Raw genomic sequence first — 23,882 nt, forward strand, 5'->3', positions numbered from 1 at the left:
CGAGATCTCGGGATTTCCGATTGACCTCTCATCCCCGGACGAAGTCGTAAGAGCGGATTCAGGCTCGAGAGCGCTCGACGAGAAGGGAAAGCAGCGAATATTCGCCGAGGGTGCGTCCGGTAAGGGCAGCTCGAGAGCAAAAAACGTGAAAACGGCCGTTGAGATGAAACTCGACGAAGAGAGTTCATAAATCGCGGATCCCCGCTGTCACGGAGCGAAATCGCCGGTGAGAGGGCGAGAATTGCCGAGCAGACTGTAATCCGAAAGGTAGAGCCGGCTCTGGAGGGAAGTATTGATCCTTTATTTTTGCCGGAAACGTCGCAGGGACGAATCTCGACCGTTATGATGTGTGCTCATGGATTACCTGCCGTCGCTCGACATCCGCTCTTCGTGATGATGATGTCTCTATGAACGGTTTAGCGTTGCACCGCCGGTGACATCACGCTCGAGTGGCGAGCAAACAGTGTGACCTGAGTCACACTCGAGATAGAGCCCGATATGAGCGACAAAACGATCGAGCTTACAAGCGGGACTTTGTCTGCAAACAATCGCGTCGTGTTGGGCATATGATTAAAATATGCGGAACTGTGCGGTCGGCTTGACGCGCCATTTTCACATCGCATCGATTGAGAAGCTATTCATTCACTTCGGATAGAGACGGGTCGTCGACCTAGACGGCATTAATTTTAGCAGATCACAGCTGTCCAATTAAGCTTGACGGCTGATGAAATGTTCAGGAGATCACTGGCACGAGTTAGACGAGAATAGCATAGGACTTCGTGCATTCGTTACGTTGTTTTTTGCAGTGGGACCCGCGACGAGTCCCTCGGAATTCACGGGACACCTGTCGATCTCGATCCGAGCACTCGCCCGGGAAAATGGAGAATGCAATTCGCTCAAAATCGAAAAGTCCTTTGAAACTGCGTGTTTTCAAGCTTAATGCCACTTTGAATAACTTATTTTGATACGGAAACAACGGAAACGGAAATTGAAGACATCATCGAGTTCAAAGAGTAGCAGTAAATTATACTTAGAATTAGAAGATAGAATTGAATCTATTTTACTGTCTTAACTTCTACACAGGAAAGAATTAGTATCAATTCAAGACTTTACATTCTTATATATAAAAGCAAAAATTATATGATCTCATATCAAGATAAAACTTGCTCACACGAAAAAAAATGATATATAGTTCTAAAAATGCAAGAATAACTTTCATGAATTGAGAAAAAAAAATATTGGGCAGAAAAAACGATATTTTTAAACCAAGAACTCAGCATCAGTTTGAAGATATCGTTCTTTCTATATCTAATATGTTCCTCTCAATTCGTGAAAATTATTCTTCAGTAGCAAGAATATACTATTACATGGAGCAATATAGAATTTCCTCGTGTAAGCAAGTTTCATCTTCACATAAAGTTATATATTCTTGCTTATACGCGAGAATATTAGTATTGCATCGATAGTAATTTCTTTCTGTACCGTGTTGTCACAAGAATCAAAGGTTATTCGTCCCGAATGTCGAAAACTCAGGATAGCCCTGAAACCTCCGAGAAACGTAGGAAACGGCAGATCCTCGGCCGCGAGTTCAAAGCCGCAGACTGGGGGAGGATTCGGGGAGTAAGCAATCGGCGACGATAGGTTCCACCCTCTCTGCGAGAGGATGAAGAATCGGTTGGCCGCCAAAATATTCCTCAAGTTCGTTGCGATAGTTCCCGCAGTTTTTTCCCACTATCACCCCCACCGCCCTTGCAACTACCTGCTCCCTACCGTCTGCAGCTGTTGTTCCCCCCTCTACCGTTTTTCCCCCGCCTGTCTATCTCCCTCACTCTCTTTCTCTCTCTCTTTCTCTTTCGACGCGTCGCTTCTCTCCTCTCCTCCTCGCCATCCACCACGGTATCGAACCAAGCTCTCGTCGCCGTGGCGCGAGTTGCGCACGCGCTACCAGTATCCCTCGACGGATCCTTGGTAATCCTGTCTACCTGCCGGCCGTCGCAGTTCACTCCGGCTAACACTGCGGCGAATAAACCGCTCGTCCTCGGAACTGTCAATTTCCCTGCGAAGAACACGTGTCGGCGCGTCGGTCTCGCGGGAGCCTCGACCGTTCAAAATAGCGCGTCAGACTTCGGCAGGACGACTCTCGATGCGACGCTTGACGAGAGGCTTCTCCGGTTTCTTCGACGACGACGATGACGACGACGACGACGATGGCTGTCCCGCTTGGGAGTGATTGTTTTAAAAAAAGTTCGCTCCACCGTTCGTGCCTCGCCGGTGTTTAGTGCCGTTTGCTCGTGAGTGTGCTCGTGAGTGTGGATGTAGTAGTAGGTGTCAGTGCCGACGATCTTGCTCGTGGGAGTGAGAGAGAGAGAGAGAACGCGGCTGAATTTGGTCGCGTGCGGCGGACCTTCGATTTTCGGCGCAGGTAAAGAACAAGCGATCCGATTCTTCCGCTTTCGTGTGTCCCGATGGCTATTCTCGGAGTCCGTGTCCCTCGAAGCACGTCATCCTTGCCACCTTTCTATATATTCCGCGCGAACGGCTACATCACACGGCCGGCCGGCCGATGACGCGGGCGCGCTCGTTTACTTAACTACGTTGACATTAGGATATCGCGTGCGATTCGGCCGCGCGAATTCTCATCCCGGACCCCCTCCCTCCCTCCCTCGGGCCGATTCTACGTTAGATCGATCGAGTGTCCGCGTTAAATCGATGAAATTAGCATAAACTCGCTCACGCGATGTGCCACATCGGGAACGTCAAAATCGTGCCGCGAGCACGCCAGGCGCAGAAGCTACGCTCCGATTAATTTAATTTGCGATAAGACGGCCTAATTTCTGGAATCGATAGATTCGCGGCGATGAAGACGCGGTTGCCTCGGTGAAGAGAAGAAAAACAGAGCGCGCCGGGAATGATTTTTTCTTTTTTTTGTTTGCTCGACAATGCGAAAGAGACGGTCGAGCGCGCGAACGAGGAGGATATACGGTAATTGTACCGATGGATTTCAATAAGTTAACTTTCACCTGCTCGGCGGAATGACTGGAGACTTTTCGAGTCGGCGTTTCGAGAGATCGTCGTGAAAATGAAGTGAAAAGAGCGGCGAGGAGCGCGGCTGAGGCGCTAATGAGGGACTCACGAGACGAGGCGATGAAAAGGGTCGAGATTCTCCTCAGTTACGTTAAAGAGGATAGGACGCGGACGTTAAACGTTGAGTAAACAGCGCCGTTAAGCCGATTATCTTTCAGGAGTTAATCAAAGAACAGCCGTAATTACGCGCCGGCGACCGCTCAACGACCGCTCGTAATTCGCTAATCATTGCGTCACGCCTTCATTTGCAACTTTGCCGCAAACGCCCGGGATGTATCGCGACGTCCTCCCCTCGCGAGCGAGTCACACGGCCGACAATCGAATTTGCGTAATTCCGCGAGGATTGCGGACACGGAACGGCTGCAATTGGGTAATTAGGCGCGCGCGAACCACCGAGCGTTTCAGGAAAGTGACGGCAACCGCATATTTACCGAATTACTCATCGCCGCGGTTTCTCTAACACCGGGCTCCAATCCGACTTTCCGCCCGTTCCACCGTGTTTTCCTGCCCGAGACAGCGTCGCGGCTCGCTCCGCGCGGCGATATGCGCCCGTCTGATTCTCGGCCGTCCGTGCCGATCGCGTGCTCGAAACTTCCCCCGCGACGGCTTGAGGTAGCAGTTGCTTCACCAAACTATTTTCCCAGGAATTCTTGCAAATTTTAGCCGCATATCGATGGAAACATTATCTCTGTAAAGTAGTCTGCAATTGGAAAACTATTGACTTTTCGAAGTTGGGATATTCGCAACTAAGGACGACACTTTTTATGTACTCCTTGAAATAAGCAACTGATTTTTAACGTATATTCTGCATTTTTTCCATACCACATTTAAGACTTTATCGAGAAACTGTGACATTGAAGACTAATGCGGAAAACGTTAAACACAATTTTCAGAGTTATTGAGCAAAATAATGTAAATTCCTTTCAAGAATATCGTAAAAAAGAAACTGGCCTTCATAAGAGAAACTACTCTCATAAGAAAATGAAGATTTTGTATTTACCCGAGAAAAGGTGACATAAATATTAAATCACATTTACAAACAATCACCATTCCCGTTTAGAGACATTTTCTCTGTACAAAAAATCATTCTCCACGGTTCGGAGTTCGTGTAAGAAAATTTTGCTCTCTCAAACCACGGTGCGACGCGAGCTGAAAGTTCCACGTCCGCGAAGTGTCCGCCAGTGGGGGTTCTTCCTCCTTCCTCTTCCCCGGTGAGGTCGTGCTCTTTGTGAGACGCGCGATATCAACGGGCCGATGAACATCGGAGGCGCGCTCCCGAGAGGCTGACGCGTGACCGCTGGGGCGATTAACCCGGGCCGGCGGGAAGGAACGCGGAGAGACTCGCCGAGGATGGCCTCCTCGTCGTCCGAGAACTCGAAAGGCGCGAAGAGGCGCACCGGCCTGCCGGCGCGCACCCGCGCCGCGCCGGCCAGCCTGGAGAACGGCGGGACCGAGGATGGACGCGATTCCGGCCTCTCCTCCGAGAGCTCGACGCCCACGAACGGGTCGCCACCGCCGCGGCAGCCGAAGCCGCCGAGCACCGGCCAAGCCTCCGCCGCCAGCGGCATCGTCGCCAGCGCGGCGTCCGCCGCCCTGCGCGCCAAGAATAGTTCCGGAAGGTAGACTGCCTCTTGGGGATGCGCTCTCTCGTCGAGATATTTCCGAGTCGGTTAGCGGATGAGTTTTGCGCCCTCCGATGCTGCTGCTTGACAGCTGCTCGCTCTTTCTTCCTCCTCTTAATAAAGTGACCCGAGGTAAAAGTACGTCGTGACCGTTGCATCCCTCCCCCAGATCGAAAATTAAACAGACTCTCAGCCTCCCACATGTACGCGTAAAGTGAAGACCGTTATAATTATGAGGCGTTATAATCTTATCATTATAATTGTAGTTATACTTGCGCGGTTTTCAACCTAATGGGTTATGTATAAGGCTGAAAGTCGTGTGATTTTCCGGCCCGGAGAATGGTACACGGCGCCGACAGTATCAATGCTTGAACCACGCGGCTGACTCCGGACATTCTTGTTGCTTGAATCCTCAAATACGAATATCGAACAGATTGAATCCAGATATTCGAGTTTCAACATATATTCATATTTAAGAACCAAAACAATAAGAACGTCCGGAATGAGGTGCGTGTCCAGGCCATTGGTGCGTTTTACCTCACTCCTGGCTAACCGAAAGAATAATAATTCGCCGAAGTAATTAGCGAAAATAATTTACCTCACACATCTCACGAGATATCTCGAATGATCTTTCATTTTGCGGCGAATAGGAATTTTAGCACGAATCAATGGGCGGTCACTTCATTCAGAAAACGTCGCACAGCAACTGTCCCCGCACGACTGTCGCTCTCGATCGCTGGGTAGCAGCTTTTACGGCGGCGAGAAGTCGCCGTGCCGAAAGGGTTAAGGCGGAAGGAGATCAGTAGAGAATCCGTGTGTATCGGCCGCGCTTCTCTTCTCACTCTTCCCGTCCCCTTTGTGATCGTGATGAGCGCCGCGATAACGCGCGAATGTGCGACTTCCTGAGGCGTTGAATGCCTCTCGTGCGGGTTTTCACTATTTATGTACAGGTGCGATACGATAATCCACCTGCTACCTAGCGTCTTCGCGACGCCGCCGCGTCACGGGTCATTAACGTCTCTCGTTCGCTCCGACGTCTTCCTCGGGGCCCTCCGGCGAGGATGCGCATTCTCGCAGGAGCGCTCCTGCGCTCGTCGGATTTTCGAAAACGAACGAGGGCCGATTCTTGGCGATTCGCGTTCATCGAGAGAGTGACTCGCCGTGGGTAATCACGCGCCTCGTCCTTTCTGTTGCAGAATCGCCGGCGACAGGATGAGGTTCCTGCGCAACCGATCCGGAACGGAGTCGCCGCGCTCGCTGGACAGCATGCGCAACCGTCAAGTTTCTAGTCCTCTCAGGAGAACGGGAGATGTGAGTCATTGCGCTCCCCTCATCGCGTTTCTCTCACCCTCGCCTCTGAAGGTCCTTTTACAATACGTGCAGCGAGCCTTTTCGCTTCGAGCGGTAAATTGCAGCGTAATTTCTAGGAAATAGCGTCGCCAGCGCTGTCACGCGGAAAAAATATTCGTATCGAGACTTATTCTCGTATATAAGCAAGATTGTATCTTATGTGGAGATGAAACTTGCTCATATGAAAGAAATTCTATATTTAGTTGCGCTAAAAATATATATTTGTGTTATACGAAAGTAATTTTCATGAATCGAGCGGAAAAGATATTAGATAGTGAGGGCTATAAATTCGAATTAAGAATTGAGTCAGTTTGAAGATGTTCCTCCTATCCGATGTGTTTTTCTCTCAGTTCACGAAAATTATTCTCGAATGATATATTTTCTTAGTGCAATTATATTGACAGTTTTTTTTTTTTACGTAAGAGCACAAGTTTGATTTTCACGTAAGATTATATATTTTTGCTCATGTACGATGATACGTACCTTGAATTTTGATACGATAACTTTCCTCCGCGCCGACGTCGCAATTCCTAGACGTTTAGCAATTTAAACGACCCAGGTGCTATCACGACTTTTGGCAGCGCGGGGAACGGCTTTAGAGATTACGTTACATTTTATCGCTTAGAGCCAAAGGCCCGTGTTCTCAATTCTCTTTTATCGATAAGAGCGTTCCTAAAAATGGCTTAGGAATCACCTGATTGGCTGACATGCTGCATTTAAGGCGCTTTTAAAATACGATAAAAAAGAATTCCGAATACACAGGCCAAAGGTTTATTACACTCACTGTCGATCCGGGCTTAAAAACTCGTGCAGTTAATCGACGCGCAATGGGAAATGGCGATTCGCCACTCACAGGTATTCTCCGTGTTCTCGCAGGTGCAATCCCCATACCTGGATTCCGGTGACGAAGCGAGCCTGAGGATAGATCGCGCGACGTATCAGCATATGTTCCAGGACATCGTCTCCCTGAAGACGATGCTGCTGAAACTCAAACGAGTTCTTCAGGAGGTACGACGGTGCCGCACCACCACCTCCTTCACTCGCTCGTGTGTCGTGTTGCTCGCGATCCGCGAGATTTCTGCACGTCGCTTTCACGTCGCCGTGTATAAGTGTGCTTCGCGCTATTTTTCTCTCTCTCTCTCTCTCTCTCTCTCTCTCTCTCTCTCTCTCTCTCTCTCTCTTGGTTTTCTTTTTACCGCCGAGCGCGCCGTTGTCCGTTCGCGAACGGACGGCAAGTTTCGTTTTACCTTTTTATACACACACACTGCGGTTTTGTCGCATCTTCGCCCCTTTTTTATTAACACGACTTTTTTACTTTTCATTTTGTCGTCGTCCTTCCTGATTTTGCGTCTCAAGTCAGGAGAGAACGATTTGACGAGGGTACGTTGCATTGATTTTTTTCCTCCTATATACTATATATATTCTTCGTCACTGATGTTGCCTCACCTCACTCGCATGCGTGTGTGTGTGCAAACATAATGGAGATATTAATTAAATTGTAACCGTGGGACTGAGTAAAAGTAACGTGCGATCATCCAGTTGTTAATATAATGGCATAAAATGACGTAACGAGCAACGCTCGCGATTGCAGCGCGAGAATTATTGACCGAGCTGTTGTTGCGGTAACACCTAATATTTTACTCCTTCCCAATGTGACATTTACGAATTTACATAAGCTCTCGACCGTGAAAATCGATGTGTACAAGCCGCTGACGTTTGATTTCGCTTTTTAGGCAGACACTCTCAACCCATTCGATAATTCTGTGAAGGTTCGTATCTTTCTCTCGCGGAGACGAAATCTTTGTGCGAAAAAATGTTTGAGAAAAGGAAGTGTAAAGTATAATACACAGTAATTCCGTAATATCTCGACTCTGTGTTATGAAAGTATTGGAAAGAAGTTCGCGATGTGTGCTGACGCGGCTGAAATTGCAGAATGGCCTCTTCTGCAACCTGAACCTGAATCTGAACGAGGGTGGTGAAACCATCGACGTGAGCACGTCACCGGGTAGCGGTGGCAGCAGTATCGCGGATGAATTAGCGGATTTGAGAAGACAAGTGATCTTTCTTCAGGGCCAAGTGGAGGACCGCGATCGCACCATACAACAGCTTCAGGTAAATAATCACGGGGGGGGAGGGGGGGGGGACGGAAAATGCCGCTCACGGAGATCCGAGTCGATCGTCCTCGAAGACGCGAGTCGTCGCGCGATAATTCAGCCGTCTTTTCACAGGCTCAGTTCTTGAAGCTGCAAGGACCTACGAACGGCGACGCGCAAACCTGCATCGTGCCGGCGCGCAACAACAACATCCCTTCCGTGGACACGTGTAACGCCGCTACGCAGACGGAGAAGGTATGCGCGACAGCTCGTTCCGCTCATCGCGTCTTAATTCGTATCGTCGTGTCGTATACGTGACCGTTTGTCCGTGAAGAATTAAAGAACACTGCGTTTCAATTGTGATCGTAGACACGTCCAGTGTCAGCGGGGCCTTCGATCCTACAGTCACTTCCACAGGATGGAAGCATGGGGCCTCTCGTTAGGTGAGATTTACCTTCTCCATCTATTCAATCGACTCTCATCTGGCTATCGGCTAATCCGGACTAAATTCTCATTCTACAGTCGGCGTCGTGTATGCCATGTCATTCCCCAGACGAGAAATTACACGATTTTCACTTTAATATCCATGATATAAATCGCATAAGTAACTCTGATAAACGTTATGATCGTAGTGACTCTAATTGTATAACAGTTTTCATTTTTCATGAGTAAGGCTGAAAATCGTGTAATTTTCCATAGAGAATGATACGACGTATATCGACTGTACGGAAGACTCTTAGGATCTTAGCAGAATGGCTGACTTATTAGTTCAAGACGACGTTTTATGCCTTAAGTCTCTGCAACGCACGATGGCCGTTTTGTGTCTAAAGTCCTGAACTAAAAAGCTGTTCTGCTTGTGATGGGCGATAAACCGCTGTATAATTTGAAAAAAAAAAAACAAATTAATTTAGACAAATATTTAGGACATAAGATTAAAGCACAGAAAGCATTCTTTATCACAAACGTGCATCATAAATAATATGTCGTTTCTGCTGTTCTGGTCTCGCCCTTTACTCGGCTGATTCTACGCAAACAGCTTCAGGATCGGGAAGGTAGAGTCCATCAATTTGTGTGACATAGTGTTGGGATATGTACTGCTTTGTGCGATTAATATCTTCGTATTCGTACACGTCTTTTATACTCGTAACGTTAGTTTGAGCATGATCTATTAACGCCTGCATTAGTATTGCATGGAGCCAAGCATCCCACGATTCTCGCTCGACCAAGCTGTTCGACCAAAGTATTCCTTATTTCCCGGAAGAAGTTCTCGACCGTATTCATTTGTACTTTGAACATTCGCAAGTATTCTAGTTATCTCCTGCCGAAATTGATAATAGTATTTTTTCAATAGATTCTTTCACACTTGACCTCCATTGAGTATGCATGTGCAGAGTGAAGTGTTGGAAACAATCTATATATACGTTGTATATATACACGTGATACTTTGTATATATTATAAATAAATTGTTTTATCATAGCGTTATCGCGCGTGATTGGTCGAACGGCCGTGGCATTCTAACGTTACGGTTTTTGTGTTCACGTTATCTTTTGCGTTCACCTTCGTCTAACGGATTCCTACATCGCCGTTTGGAGGGGGGGTGATTGAATAATCGCGATCCTACAAAGCCTAATCGCCCGTTGTAAAAATCGGTATAAATCTCGAAGGCATCCTCGAATTATCCCGATGCAATGTAGTTAGCTCTCTCGCTTGTGTTGCCCGTTTATAAACTGTGACATTCCCAGCATGTAGCAACATCATGCGTTTGCGTCTTTTAAAGCTGTCGAGACAATTACACCTAGACGTTTCCTTAAAATAAAATCTTTTGCGACAATATACTCGATTTACACTACGTAATGTTTCACGCTGCTTTGAATAGCCTTGTGCGGTAAGTGACATTTTATATATCAAAAAAATTGCTTCGTGATTCAAAAAGAACAATATTCTAATAATTAATATATAATACTTTCTGATTTAATTGTTAAATACAGTTCGGCAAATCAAAGGTTGCAACACTTTTTCTTCGATGAGTTTCGCAACACATGTCGTGTCCAAATGTAACTTCGGAAAATGACTAAAAAAGACCAAATTCTCTTATTGGACATGGAATATGTTGCGAAATTCGCCGGAAAAAAGTACTGAAATCGCCCTGCTTAAAAAATCCGATAGAATTGTATAAGTAAAATGTTAATATGATCGAATCGTGTTTTTAGATCTTAAGTTTCAGAGAAAGAGAGAGAGAGAGAGAGAGAAATTTGTTATCTGATATATTTGATAAATCCTCTGTCTCTTTTTATATCATTAACATATTTAATCTATTGTTCGAATTACTCGTTTATCAACAATTTTTAATTTAAATTTCATATTGTTATTTTAAAAAATACGAGATTGATTGTATTTCTTTAACATATTACTTTTATAGAAAACATGTTATAGGAAAACATATTTTTATAGTTGGATTAGATAAAATCAACATATAACGTGTAGGAACACAAATATCCAGATAAAATATTCAGTCATTTAAATCGAGACACGATGTAAAAAACGAAAGGAATAAGCAATATTTCCAGTCTCGGGGCGGAAATGTGAGTTTGATTGCGAGACGACAGATGTAATGATAAAACATTATAAGATCCAAATCCATCCCTGTCATCTTCTATCGACTTTTTTAATTCGGCTCTTTTAATCTGCCTTTACTGTGTCACACCTACTTTTTGAAAATTCGCAAGTTACACAAGTTCAAACTCGAAATTCGTCAATCACACGTTTCCCTGCTTCTCATCGCTGACCCCCTTCCGATTGCAGTTGGAGTGACTCGTGGGACCGTCAGCGACCCTCGCTGCTCTGCGAGCTTAACTCCGCCGGGAGCCTTCGCAAGCCAACCGAACGTTTACCTCATACGTTAAGACTACGTCAAGAACAGACCCCACGTCGCAGCAACGTGCACACGAGAAGGCACTCGTCGGAGAGCGTGGCCGGTTCGCCAACGAAATCGAAGGACTGCGCTAAGGCGTGTGAGCCGAACGACGCGGAGCAGCAATGCAACGCCAAGGTAGAAGGAAATACGGTCAAGTCCCTTATTCCGACGCCTAGGAAGCTGCGGCTTTAACGACGCGGCGGCGGAACTCAGCTACGTTATGTTCTCTGTGTGTGTGTGTGTGTGTATGTGCGTATGTGTGTTTAGCGAAACACGTTTCTCACGTTCCAGACGTCCGAATCTTCGAAGGAAGAACCGAGGAATCCCTCCTCCGAGGAGGAGGAGCAGGGGGAAGAGAAGGAGGAGGGATCGCTCGCGGGTGAATTGCCCGACTTCGAGAGACATTCGGCTATGACGATGGCCCAAGTTCAGCAGAACGTTCAACCTCGCAGCTATCGGTCGTTTTCTCTTCGCAGAGATTGGATTATTCTTTCGGATCTGCGGGAACGATCCAATCCCAGCACGGAAAACTTCCCCCCCGCGGTTGTAGGATGAACCTTCCGCTGAACGCGGCCACTTTTTCCAGTGAATGTTTAATAAGCTGTAATTAATTAATGATTACCGATTTTCGTGGAATCGATCGTCACAGCAACGCGCATTTGATCAGGATGGAGCCGACGATCGACTTCGGATTTGGACGTCCCTAACAAACGATCTCTCTCGTTCCGTCTATATTGTTTGTTTTTTTCGTTCGCTCGCGATTAGTTTGCGCGCGCGCGCGCGCACCAGGAAGCTCAGTTCCTCGCAGAGCGCGCTTTGCGCGCCCGTCTGATGCGATTTGCCGATGTACTTAGGCGACGTAGCGGAGAATTCGTCGCGCGAAGTCGTCTATTCCTGAACGGATATTTCGGGCGACGTAATTCGTCGCGCGAGGGTGCGCGAGTGGTACTCCATCGTTGATATTAACGGTGTGCCCGGGCCGATTTCCTCGCTCGGGCGTGATCTCAGGCGCAAAATTCAAGAGGCAGAGGAAAGGAACACGCACATACACACACGCAAATATGTTGCAAAAAAGTCACCTTTGCGATTCGTTTGTCCGGCGAATTGCTTCCGGAAACGTGAACGGAGGTCGAGGTCGCTTCCCAGGCGCCTCAGTCGGAGTGAAATTTTTAATTGCGGATATTTATTTGCGCGAGGAGAAATTTTTTGTGTAGTATAATTTATTGTAAATAAGAAAAGTGCAAAAGTTGATTTTAGCGTAGCGTACGATCGCAATCGGGGGGAAGGAGGATGAGGATGATGATGATGATGATGATGATGATGATGATGATGATATCGGTGAGATTTCGATGAGGAAAATTTTCTCAAATCTTCTGTTCATATATATATATGTGTATACGTTTCTATTCCCGTTTTCGTTAGACGCAAACATGTCCGAACGTTTCGCAATTTGTGTTCCAACGACAATTTGTATATATACTTACGTATTGAAGAAACTGCTTCTCTCTCGCGGAGACAAATTTTTTTTTTCACTTGAACACACGTTATATAAGCTCGTTAGCGGCGGATTCGTCGGCGGGAGATTGCCTCTTTCGTCGTCATCGTTCTTCACGTCGCCCACTGTGATGAAGCCGAGAAACGGAAATTCGACTAGTTATCGTTTCGTTTGATGCGCGAGGACGCATTTTCCGTTCATTATTCATCCTTATTTAAACAGGCCGAGGAGTGCATTTGAGTAATTCCGGGCGAGCTGCAACTTCGGCCGAGCTTCGGCTCGTGGATACGCGTTCTCACGACAGCAGACGAGGAGGGATATTTTACGTACGGATTGCGTGATTGGCGAAGCCAGGGTAACTGTGTAAATTCCATACGTCACTTTAATTTATTGCGTGCGGTATGTGCTTGGTGCTAGTAAGAGTTTTGTATTCGTTCTATGACGTTTAGACTCTCCTGCCTTCCGAAAGCGAGGCGCTCCCACGCACACCATCGCGGCGAGTCGCGCGGAAGCGGAACGGTCGGAGCGGGAAACACGATCGGAAAAATCGTCACGCGACGTCCGGATCGAATCTGAAGAAAGGAAGGGGGAAAAAAAAAGAAAAACAGCCCGTCCAGACGAAAGAGAGTGTGTTTAGCGGTTTATTTTATATTTTCTTGTCCTATACGGACGTGACAATAATTATTCTTACGGTACAAAAGGAGTATCGAGGGGACTGTTTGCGTTCTTCTTCTTCTCTTGTCTCTCGTGTAATAATAAAGCGACGGGGTGGGGAATCCGTGATTTGTAAACGTACGTGAGATAAACGCAAATACATTTCCCACGCGAACGAACGTATCTATCCTAAGAAGAGGAACGGTGCCAGCCGTAGCCAGTAGATTGATAGCAGATTCGCTCGGGAATATCGCGGCAAATCCGGCGTCATTGCGCCCGCATCAGATTCCCCCGGTGATGCTGTGTTGACGTAACCGGGTCGGCGATTTGCGGGAGCCGAGGAGGATCGAATGGCGTCTCTCGATTGAGGTGGATATTGCTCGGCTCCCGTGGCCAATCCGTCGTTACTAATCCGTCGTCAGCAGACCCCGCGATATTTTCACAGGCGAGCCGCCGGCGAAAATTTGTTGAGCAGACTCTTTGCAAAATCTGCCTCGATATATGATGCCCGGCTGTTCGGATATAAATGTATTAGCGTTTACTCGGTGCAAAGAAGAACTCGTGCAAGTACGTATGCGAAATCGTTGTTCGTCACTCGTCAACATATCTCTTGTCCCGCACTGGTGCGATACAATGTCGATCGATCAAGCGTGTAGCACGCGCCCGCGCATGGAGTGGGTGGTGGCGGAAAAGCGACGGGCGTCAGGAGAAACTAAATGTTATATGATCATTGTATATTCATTTGTTTATACTCTAATTTATGCGGCGATGTATGCGAAAATTGAAACGAAGAGAAAGTGAAAGAATGAGAGTAAGAGAGAGAAAGAAGGAGAAAGAGAGGAGGAAAGAGTGAGAGGGAGGGAGGGAGGAAGAGAAAGAGAGAGAGAGAGAGAGAGATATGTGAGAATCTCGTTAATTTTTTAAGAAATATATAATAATAAAATGTGGACTAGGGAAATCTTAGTTTTAGCAGAGAGCTACACTACGCAAGATGCAGCCGAACATTAAATTAACGAAGTCGTGTTGGGTGAATTGAAAATCCGCTTATTATTAAATAACGAACACGACATCTGATAGATCTGATGATGAAGTAAGCTAAGTGACGGTCTCATCGTTATTAACGACTATTGATATTAATCATCACGCTAATCATCGGAGCAGTCTCTCCGATGGGGAAAATGAAAAGAAAATCGATCGAGTCTACAACTACATTCTTGTCGCATCGTATTCAAAGTTATGGTAAATAAAGAGCATATGTAACATAGTGATTACACTCATTTATTATTATTATTCTCTGTGGAATATCCGAGGATGTCATTCGATCATAACTCGTAACTAATAATCGATAACAGGTCCGCCTATTCTCGAGGATTCTCGCGCGGATAACGACGATGAGAAATAATCTCGGAACGCACTCTACTTCATTGTCCGATACGACGGATCCACACAGTGCAGTAATCTGTTTCTTCGTTTAAGCTACTCTAAGCTGTAGTATACACGGTAGTGGATTAATTAGACGAGTCGACGAGTGATTACCTTGAAAAATATCTGTTAATAGTCGCGGTACAAAAATCGCGTTTGCCACGACCATCCGCTCTACTATCCGGTTCGGTCGTGCGTTTCGTAAGTACGTTCGCCTGCCTAGTCCCGAGTACCGCAATAAAAGCAATTTCATTTCTCCACGGTGTTCTCATTCTCACCCAGTTACAATATCCACAAGCCAGCGATGAGAAATCTCATTTAAGAGGAGGATGTGTGTGTGTGTGTGTGCGCGCGCTCGTAACATACGCGTGCGTGCTCAGGCATGGGAACGGTTCAACCGTCAAAAATAGTGAGAAAAGTGAGTTTGAATTTTGGAAAAAATAAGAAAATAGCGTTAAAATAAGTGAATCTCCCAAATAATTTGTACGTTAAAAATTAAAAAAATTTAAACCGTTCCTCTAAGAGATTGAAAATTCTGAACTTGCAGTGAAAGTCAATGATGAGCGAAATTAGAATTTTGGGAGACAAAAAAGTCACATGATGCTAAAGTTGGTTTTTTAATCTCAGTTTTAGGTGCGTATTCATTGATACAATAAAACTCTTCGCAAAAAGAATCCTTTGTGTTTTTCAAATATATCTAATGAAATAAAACAAAAACAAGTTGAGTAACAAGAGAAAGTAAGAGAAGTGAGGTTTTTTTTTAAATGCGAACAAGTGAGGCGTTTTGAAATAAATGAGGGAAAGCGAGTCGCTGTCATGCCCGCGGTTATCCCGAGTCGAGAGGGACGAGCGTGTGTCGGAGTTGAAATGAGGAAGAGACGTTACGAAATTAAAAAAATCTTATTATTACGAATGCCAGTCGAAGTACATACTCATCTCATATGCTTGACTAATTCGCATTATTCGGTATGTACGCGGATACCAGGTCCCCAGGACTGCCTTAAAAAAAGGGGAATTCGTGTGTACAATATAGATTGTAGTTGATGAACGTGCGAGTTCATATCTCATTTTATATTCTTGCCTCCACTGAGCGCTATTTACATTTACGGTAGGATAAAATTTCATTCTCTCTCATCGTGACCGAAACAGACAAACGTTCGCATCGGAGGAGTAAGACGAACCACCCACCATGCGGCTCTTTCGTCTCTCGAAAGCTGTAATATTCCGATCAGCGATATTAGGTCTGTTTTTTTGGGCTGAATTAGATTGTACTTTCTGTTGGAGCGAAACTATATATATATATATATATATATATAAAACTTAATCTTGTCAAAGAACGATGTTTCAGTGCGTACACTAGTTCAGCTAAAAAGAACAGTCTTATTATCAACCAGTGATTCGGAAGTTCGATGAGAAGGACGCGATGGATAAATATTAATTTTGAATTTTAACGAGAGAGTATACGGAATGGGCCATTTTAAGTGTTACAGGCTGTTTGGTTCGAAGGGGGAGAAGAGATGAGTGCATTAATTTGATCTTGGACGTGCTAGGATCATCATGAATCATTTAAATGATATCACATGGTTTTGGTAACACATATCGATTCTTCTAGTCATAAATATATATTGGGATAAAATCACCAAAAAATGAATATTTTGCGAGATATTTTACATTTCGTCTAGTTCTTATCACAATACAGAAAAAAAGAAATATGAAATATCTAGTGTAATATTCGTTTTTTTGATAACTCATTTTAATACTTTTATACGTAAGAGAATAGGAGAAACCGTTTAATGACACTAATTGCACACTGATGCATCAATGCATTTGGAAAATGCAGCGATTTTTTTAGATTTCTCTATGTTTTTTTTTCCAGCAATCTATTCTATCCGTCATTCTACGCAAAAGTCTCAAGATAAAGTTCTCGAAAAATGAATACTTTTACAAGTAATATTTCATATCATATACTAAAAGAGATCATAGATAAATTATAAAATATCTTGAAAAGTATTCATTTCTCGATGATCTTAGTGAAATACATTTACACGTAAAATGACTAGAAGAATCGATGTTACAAAAATCAATTTTCCATATAAAACATTCACGAGTCCTTGAAAATGACCTCGGTATGTCCATCCAAGACCAAAATCTTCATCTCTCTCCGCCCCTTTCGAACTTTTGTCTAAACCATTTTCTGCTATGACGCGTATTTTCAGAGAAAACAGTATGTAACATTTTAAACGGCCCATCCTGTATATACAAGTTACAATTAGCGAACATTTGTACAGAAGAGATGGGACGATAAATGAGAGATAATAGCGATATTTACAAAATTCCCTCGCTTATGTCAGCACGATCGTGGACTTATAGAAAAACGTGTGCTAAATTGTAGAAGTCGTGGCGCTTCCTCTCTTTGTCCTTGACCACGAGGAGCCTGCGCGACGCGACTAGAGCAAGGGTGGCTTGAAGCTCGTTTCTCAGAATCTGGTAGTTCGCTCGTAAACTGACCCGCCTCAGGTTGCTGGGTGGGACTGGACGGCCGCCAGCGAACGCGAACCTACGGTTACGTTCGCAATGTAACAAAGAAGACAGCGAGCGCCCTCGCTGATTAACCCCGACGTGCCACGCGCACCTGATCTCCCGCCTCGGCCCTCTCAGAGTGGAGTCCGGGAACGCGGTTTGCCGGTCCCACAGCGTCCTGTTGTGCAGCAACGGTCTCACCTTGACGTACTTCATTTTACCTTTGATTACGATGGGCAGTGCGCCCGGTTTCCTGCTGGCTTTCTTCCTCGTGCTACCGTCGTAATTCGCTGGCAGGTACGGCAACAACGAATCACCGTAATGCTCGATCAAAGTGGCGAGCTCCAACGAATGATTCCGCGACTTCACGAGGGCGCACGTGGCCAGCTGCAACGAGGACAATCAGCAGAGACAGCGCACATACAGTCGGCGGATCAAAGGTTGCAGCACATTTTTCCAGCCTGAGTTTCGTCGCACATCTTGTATCAAGGAAGTGTATATTCTGAAAATTGCTTCGAAATAAATCCTCCTATCGGACGAGGAACGCGAAACTCATCGAAAACCGGTGTTGCGATCTTTAATCCGCCGACTGTACGATATTAAACTAGCGTGATATGAAGCGGCGTAACATATCGACACTAACAGCTATCTGTTGCCAGATAGACGAACTGGGTGTAGCGTATAGATGCAAAATCTTCCGCACAGAAAGCACGTGTTCGGTGTTACGCTGGAAAAATCTGAGAGGCTGGATGCTCGCCAACAACTCCACGGCCATTACCCTCTTTTTGTTCAGCTCAACGCTCTCCTTTTCGTCCTTCAGCAAGACACTCTCCATTATGGGCACATATCTGCCGGCAGATATTGAAAGAAATCAATCTCTCTTTCAGATAGTCATTTATACTTTACATACGGTTTAGAGAGACTGAGTGAAATTTCTCTTTACTTATCGGCAATAGACGGCCACCGAAGCATCAACTTGAGCGCGCATTCCTTGAAGAGTACCTCCAGATTTGGATTAATGAAGCTCTGGCCCAACAGAAGTTCTAACAATAACTCAGTCAGTTTGTCCACCTGTAATTCAACGTAATTTCATTAGAATGAAACAGTTAAAAATGTTCGACGGAGGATTCGGGAAATGTAAATGATACATCATCATGTGTATCATATCGTGTACACAATTGACTACCGAATTTAAATGATACGGGTAGACAGCTTCGCTATTGTTGGCGATAGCAATAATAAGCTGGCACGTCCGCGTGGAAACGCGCGTGTATTGCGCGTTGTTTGAAATCACCAGAGACCTGGCGATAGACATCAATTTGTCCACGACTCCCTCGTCGCCTAATTGCACATTCGTGGCGCAATCGTTAATTAAGACCTGAAAATATATGGGAAACAAAACAAAGATAATAGATAAAATAAATATAGTATTCGCTTAATTATGAAATATTAGAAGACACAGTCGTAACGTACTTGGAAAGTTTTATGCGAGCCGTTGAATAAAGTTTTCAGCGCACGTTTTGCGTAATTGTGACGCGCTTCCGTGAGTTTCAGGTCACATATCTCGGATTCTAGGGAAGAGAAGAACAAGACCTTAGAGGGAATGCACAGATTAAGAAGATGCGTGTGAAAGATACATACTATATATGTGTGTTTGATTTAAGGAGAAAGTACCTTGCAGAAATGGCACGTTGGTTTGAGAAAGATTCAACGGTTCGTTCAGCTGACTGGGATGGGTGAGACTGACGATGGATTCGTTAGGCACGTACACCTTCGCCTCTGTGTGATATTCCGGCATGAGTTCTGGCGCGCCAAGAACCGGATCTGCATCGCACAAGCTAGTAATCACAGCATTTACGTCTGTAGATGTGAGTCGTCTTTTTTTACTATGCCTCAGTCTCGTAACACACTTCTGAAGGCAAAACGATCAGCACTGTGAGCATCGTGTAAACATTGAAGTATCAGACAAGATTCGATTGTATTCTTACGTGTAGGACTTCTCTCAGGCGATAGGAAGCATCCTCGGCTAGCCTCTTCAACAGAGGATCCGGCAATGGATGTATACCCAGTTCTTCACCGATAGCGGAGATCCACTCGGTGCTGACCATAGCGTATCTCCTCGAGTTGTTGTCGTTTGTAATACTGCTGCCTGCATCTCTATTGTTGTTGTTGTTGACGAAGGAATTACTGTATCCAGCAGTGGTTTGATTCGTCAGCATCTCTTTCATGATTTATCACCCTTCCCGCGCCGTTACGGTGAATAAACTCTGCCGTGTTGTTTGTTTTCTACAGGTGAGCGCTCCGGTGAAGTTTCACCATCACCTTACATCGTGGTGGAAATAATGAAGTGTCAAAAGAGCGAGAAACGCACGAACTCGCTCGGTGAAATTTCAATTGTAAAAACGGAAAACGATCAGAAAGAAGACTAGGTGAGATCGGAGTTTGCAATGTAACGCAAATTGTATTTCATTGTCGCGCACTCGCAAAACTATAGTCTACTGATTTAATACGTGCAAGTAAGATCAACAGCACAGGTGCGTGTTTTCCTTTGAAATGAAGACCAGTGCCGGCAGTGTCGTTAGAGCGCCCTCTCGTTTGTCGTAGAGAAACATTGCCGAGCATGCCGATTGGCTATCGAATAGAGACTTCCTAAGGTCCTCTTGATTGCGTTCGGAAACGCCACATCGAGGGTAGAGTGGAATTTAATTGACTAATTGTGAAAAAGAAATATTGCTTCTCCGTCCTGATTGGTCAATAAACGTCACTCTCAGTGACGATGTGTGTTTCCGTGAACGCAGCTTTTCTCCAGGCATCCTAGGAACTTTCTAGCCAATCGACGCATCCGACGGACTCGACGCGAATGATTGGCGGTCTTTTCTAGTAGTTGCTGTCCGCTTCTCCTGCCGTTGAGTCCTGTTCTTGTTTTCTCGCTGTAATGATGGCGGCACTGGGAAAAGCGGGAAACTCTACGGTACGTTGCGAATTCTGAATAACAAAAATACAGAAAGTAAGTTACAGTTTACGAGAAACAACGAGTTGACGGCTCGTTATCGCAACGGTACGTGTCGATTGAAGGTATGATTTCAATCTGCAAAGGTTCAGTTTTATGTTAATCGTGAAAATAACTTGACGATCTAGATTTGTGCGTAAGCAGAATGAACTTGTGATCCGACGTTTCAAGAGGCGGCTTCAACGATGGAACCTCCGCAAGAATTTCCATTCCCTTTCCCACCGTATGAGATTCAGAAGCAGTTCATGAAAGAGCTCTACAATTGTTTGGAAAGTGGAGGATTAGGTCTCTTCGAAAGTCCGACTGGCACCGGGAAGTCCTTATCTCTCATCTGCGGTGCCCTGAAATGGCTGGTCGATCATGAGAAGTCCGAGAAGCGGGAATTAACTTCCGCAATTGCGGTGATTGACGGTAAAATCAAGAATTGCGAGAGACCAACTGACGATTGGTTCTCAGCACAGACAGAGCTGATACAGCTGAATGCTGAGAAGCAGACGTTCCAAGCTAAATTAAACGGAATCCTCGAGTTTGAGGGTGAGAAAGAAAAGTTCAAGAGAATGATTGAATCTAAAGCTGCGAAGACTAAAACAGCGCAGAGAGTGAGACAGCAATTCGGAAGTTTGCAGAAGAAACCAGCGGACCAAGGTAAAGCTGAAGAAGTAGGCTCGGATGTTAGCGATACAGAGAAGGATCTTATCCTGGAAGATCCATTGTCAGATTCTGAGGGAAGCTCCGAGGAAGAGGATAAGGAGGAACCGTTATTTAAGAATACCAAGATCTTTTTTTGTTCCAGAACGCACTCGCAACTGACACAATTTGTGCACGAGTTGCAGAGATCTCCCTATTCTGAAGATATTTCTGTGGTACCATTGTCATCAAGGTATCTTTGCATTTAACCTTACGTTCATGCTGCATGTATACCACGTGGTTATATCATTCTGCTCTTTGTTATTAATGTACTTTTATCTCTTCCTAGGCAGAACTACTGCATCAACAAAAGCGTCAGGAAATTGAAGCATATAAATCTGATCAATGAGACCTGCCTTCAGTTGCAAAGGAGGAAGACTACCGTTAAAAAGGAGAAAGATCTGAAGAGATCAAAAACTACGAATGGCTGTCCCTTCGTACCAGGTGATCAGAAATTGCTGATGGCTGGAGTGCTGACAACCGTTCAAGATGTCGAGGAAATTGTGCGTAAAGGCCAAGAGTCAAATACTTGCCCGTATTATGGCTCGAGGAAGTCCGTAAAGAATGGACAATTGATATTGGTCCCATACAACTCCATTCTACACAAGAACACCAGGGTCAGTTTAGGGATAGACTTGAAAGAAAATATATTGATCATAGATGAGGCCCACAATTTACTGGACGCCATCGAAGGAATGCACAGTTCTGTCATCACAGGGAGAAATTTACTCCATTGCTACAGTCAGCTGTCCCAATATCAGAAAAAGTACTTTACTTTCAGAAACAGCACTGTTAAATCATTAAATGAACGTCAATAACCGTTCAATGTTGGTTATGAGATTGATGTAATTACAGGTTCGATTCTCTGTTCTCGGCTAAGAGTGTGCTGTACTTAAATCAGCTGAGCTTCTGTCTGAAGAAGTTTCTCATTCTCTTCGGAGCGACAACGAAGTCTCATCCTAACGACGAGGTCGACAAGTCGATAGTACCCAAATTATACAAAATAGAAGAGTTCGAGCTATTCACGGAGATTGATACGGTCAATATATTCAAGCTGCTGGAATTCGTCAAGGCTTCGAAACTCGTACATAAACTGCAAGGGTTTGTCGAGCAATACGGTAACAATGTGAAAATCGGTGAACAGAAGACAACGAAGTCTGGAATAACGGAATTTCTGAATTCGATCAAAAATAAGGATACACCGTCTCAAGAAGCTGGCAGTATCGCGGGTACGACAAACACCGGTGAAGAAGTAACGAGCAGTCCCTTGATGGCGATTCTAAGCTTCTTGGAATCCCTGAAGAGCAGCTGCTTGGACGGCAGAATATACGTTTTACCTGGTGCGACTATTGGACAAGGGATTGTAAAATTTTTACTGCTAAATCCTGCGGCGCATTTTCATGATATTGGTATGCTTATCGATTAATATGTAATATACGTTTCAGCGTAAATAATAATCTTCAGGCCCTTCTCATTTTCATTTATATGTTTATCTTGATTTTGTGTTCGATACGTTGAAATTTCTTGCCAAAATAACAGTGAAAGACGCCAGGTCGGTGGTACTAGCCGGTGGCACAATGGAGCCGATGTCTGAGTTCATAGATCAGCTATTCCTGATGGCAGGTGCCACGACGGATAGAATAACGACGTTTTCCTGCGATCACGTGATTCCCAAAGAGAATATTATATCCAACGTCGTGATGCGCGGCCCCACTGGGGTCGAACTCGAATTCAGCTTTCATAATCGTCAAGATACAAAATTGGTGATAGCCTCTTCCGTTCTCTCATTGTATCACGTGTTTAATTAAAGGATAGGCTCAAATTGTTACTTTGTTTCAGCTGGATGAATTGGGCAGAACTCTGTTAAATTTATGCAACATCGTGCCAGCCGGAGTCGTGGTGTTCTTTCCGTCTTACAAGTTTGAGGATGCGGTGTTTAAGCATTTGGATAAATCCGGCGTCCTGTCGAAAATTTCTGTGAAGAAGTGTATCTATCGTGAACCGAAGTTAGCATCGCAGGTATTTAGTTCACTGTACGTCTAATCGGGATAATGATGATTAACGACTTATGCTCTATGAATATATTGCATAATCCATGTTGTATTGCATAGGTGAGTGTAATATTGGATCAATACGCACACTCCATCAAGAATCCGCAATCTCCGCGCAACGGATCATTGTTGTTCAGTGTAGTTGGTAAATAAATTGTACATCAATATTGTTGATATGGTGTCTGTATTGCTTCTTCGCGGATAATGATAAATTGACGATTTCACCAATTAATTTATGATATTTCTTTAGGCGGCAAATTGAGCGAAGGTTTAAATTTCTCCGACGAATTGGGTCGATGTGTCATAGTCGTCGGCTTGCCGTATCCCAACATTAAGTCACTAGAATTGCAAGAAAAGATGAAATACTTAAACGAGAACGTGGTGCGTATGGTCTGGTGAGCATGGAAATTATTATGAAATTTATCGTATCTCTGTTTGAATTGTTCGGACTTTTCCGTTTAGAAACCAGACGCTGGGAGTAGGTTTTACGAGAATTCTTGTATGAAAGCAGTGAATCAGTGCATCGGCCGGTCTGTACGTCACATAAATGACTATTCGACGGTCGTACTGTTGGACAAACGTTACTGCCATAAAATCAAAGTGCTACCGCGGTGGATTCAACGTTCCGTGATGATCAACGAGTCATTTGGATCTGTAATCAGTAGCATGGCGAGGTTTTTTGCAGCGAAGAAACCTAAGTAAGTTCGACCCGCGGAATAATTGCATTGCTACGTTATTCTAAGAGATTAATCAATTATTATGCAACCCAAATGCCCAGTAAACTTGCGAAATACTTCGTAATAAAATCAAATCGAATAAACTATGTTTTTACTTGAAATATATTCACCACTTCTTGTTAATATTGCAGGTAATACAATATATACATATATGCCTCGTATTATTCCCTACATCTCTCTCTCTCTCTCTCTCTGATGCGGATCTGATGTTTTTTGAACAACTTGAAATATATATATATATG

At 44.8% G+C, this 23,882-nt stretch overlaps 3 protein-coding genes across 12 annotated transcripts in view; 2 read left to right on the top strand and 1 right to left on the bottom strand.

Annotated features, from left to right (window-relative positions):
- Positions 1 to 14,067, top strand: part of LOC106744215 — a 43,139-nt gene extending 29,072 nt beyond the window's left edge. For 3 of the 8 annotated variants that reach the window (XM_014618779.1, XM_014618780.1, XM_014618782.1), the window contains 8 exons: positions 5,903 to 6,017; positions 6,933 to 7,064; positions 7,413 to 7,436; positions 7,790 to 7,825; positions 7,989 to 8,168; positions 8,285 to 8,404; positions 8,519 to 8,592; positions 10,953 to 14,067. In XM_014618779.1, coding sequence (XP_014474265.1) covers positions 5,903 to 6,017; positions 6,933 to 7,064; positions 7,413 to 7,436; positions 7,790 to 7,825; positions 7,989 to 8,168; positions 8,285 to 8,404; positions 8,519 to 8,592; positions 10,953 to 11,256 — 985 coding nt within the window. In that variant the 3' untranslated portion in view covers positions 11,257 to 14,067. Of the gene's footprint in view, positions 1 to 5,902; positions 6,018 to 6,932; positions 7,065 to 7,412; positions 7,437 to 7,789; positions 7,826 to 7,988; positions 8,169 to 8,284; positions 8,405 to 8,518; positions 8,593 to 9,149; positions 9,202 to 10,026; positions 10,036 to 10,952 lie in introns of all 8 variants that reach the window. The other 5 variants (XM_014618783.1, XM_014618785.1, XM_014618784.1 and 2 more) reach the window with 5 other exon arrangements.
- Positions 14,068 to 15,521: 1,454 nt separating this feature from the next.
- Positions 15,522 to 19,703, bottom strand: LOC106744219. Of its 2 annotated transcripts, none has more exons than XM_014618791.1 (8): positions 19,144 to 19,703; positions 18,830 to 19,064; positions 18,629 to 18,726; positions 18,342 to 18,533; positions 18,099 to 18,226; positions 17,799 to 18,003; positions 17,268 to 17,542; positions 15,522 to 17,192 (listed from the first exon to the last, which is right to left on the bottom strand). In XM_014618791.1, exons 1-8 carry the CDS (start codon positions 19,381 to 19,383, stop codon positions 17,000 to 17,002), a joined length of 1,566 nt encoding a protein of 521 aa, XP_014474277.1. In that variant the 5' UTR covers positions 19,384 to 19,703; the 3' UTR covers positions 15,522 to 16,999. The 2 variants fall into 2 exon arrangements, with proteins under 2 accessions (XP_014474277.1, XP_014474276.1); XM_014618790.1 differs by having other exon boundaries at positions 18,830 to 19,067.
- Positions 19,704 to 20,061: 358 nt separating this feature from the next.
- LOC106744276 (probable ATP-dependent RNA helicase DDX11) lies at positions 20,062 to 23,861 on the top strand. Of its 2 annotated transcripts, XM_014618914.1 has the most exons (10): positions 20,062 to 20,213; positions 20,294 to 21,045; positions 21,142 to 21,618; positions 21,708 to 22,261; positions 22,392 to 22,615; positions 22,692 to 22,871; positions 22,964 to 23,048; positions 23,154 to 23,284; positions 23,366 to 23,601; positions 23,772 to 23,861. In XM_014618914.1, the coding sequence occupies exons 2-10, from the start codon at positions 20,351 to 20,353 to the stop codon at positions 23,773 to 23,775; spliced, it is 2,586 nt and encodes an 861-aa protein (XP_014474400.1). In that variant the 5' UTR covers positions 20,062 to 20,213; positions 20,294 to 20,350; the 3' UTR covers positions 23,776 to 23,861. The 2 variants fall into 2 exon arrangements, with proteins under 2 accessions (XP_014474400.1, XP_014474402.1); XM_014618916.1 differs by lacking the exons at positions 23,154 to 23,284; positions 23,366 to 23,601; positions 23,772 to 23,861 and having other exon boundaries at positions 22,692 to 22,885; positions 22,964 to 23,045.
- Positions 23,862 to 23,882: the final 21 nt, after the last annotated feature.

This window comes from Dinoponera quadriceps, unplaced genomic scaffold, assembly GCF_001313825.1.
Source record: "Dinoponera quadriceps isolate SergipeBrazil2010 unplaced genomic scaffold, ASM131382v1 scaffold707, whole genome shotgun sequence".
In the NCBI taxonomy this organism is placed as follows: domain Eukaryota; kingdom Metazoa; phylum Arthropoda; class Insecta; order Hymenoptera; family Formicidae; genus Dinoponera; species Dinoponera quadriceps.

Coding starts and splice junctions, on each gene's coding strand:
- LOC106744219 (XM_014618790.1), bottom strand. CDS start 19,383: ATGAAAGAGATGCTGACGAATCAAACCACTGCTGGATACAGTAATTCC. Junction 18,227..18,341: donor ACCCGTATCATTTAAATTCG/GTAGTCAATTGT, acceptor GTTGAATTACAG/GTGGACAAACTGACTGAGTT. Junction 17,193..17,267: donor GGGCCGAGGCGGGAGATCAG/GTGCGCGTGGCA, acceptor ACGTAACCGTAG/GTTCGCGTTCGCTGGCGGCC.
- LOC106744276 (XM_014618914.1), top strand. CDS start 20,351: ATGGAACCTCCGCAAGAATTTCCATTCCCTTTCCCACCGTATGAGATT. Junction 21,046..21,141: donor GTGGTACCATTGTCATCAAG/GTATCTTTGCAT, acceptor ATCTCTTCCTAG/GCAGAACTACTGCATCAACA. Junction 22,262..22,391: donor GGCGCATTTTCATGATATTG/GTATGCTTATCG, acceptor CCAAAATAACAG/TGAAAGACGCCAGGTCGGTG.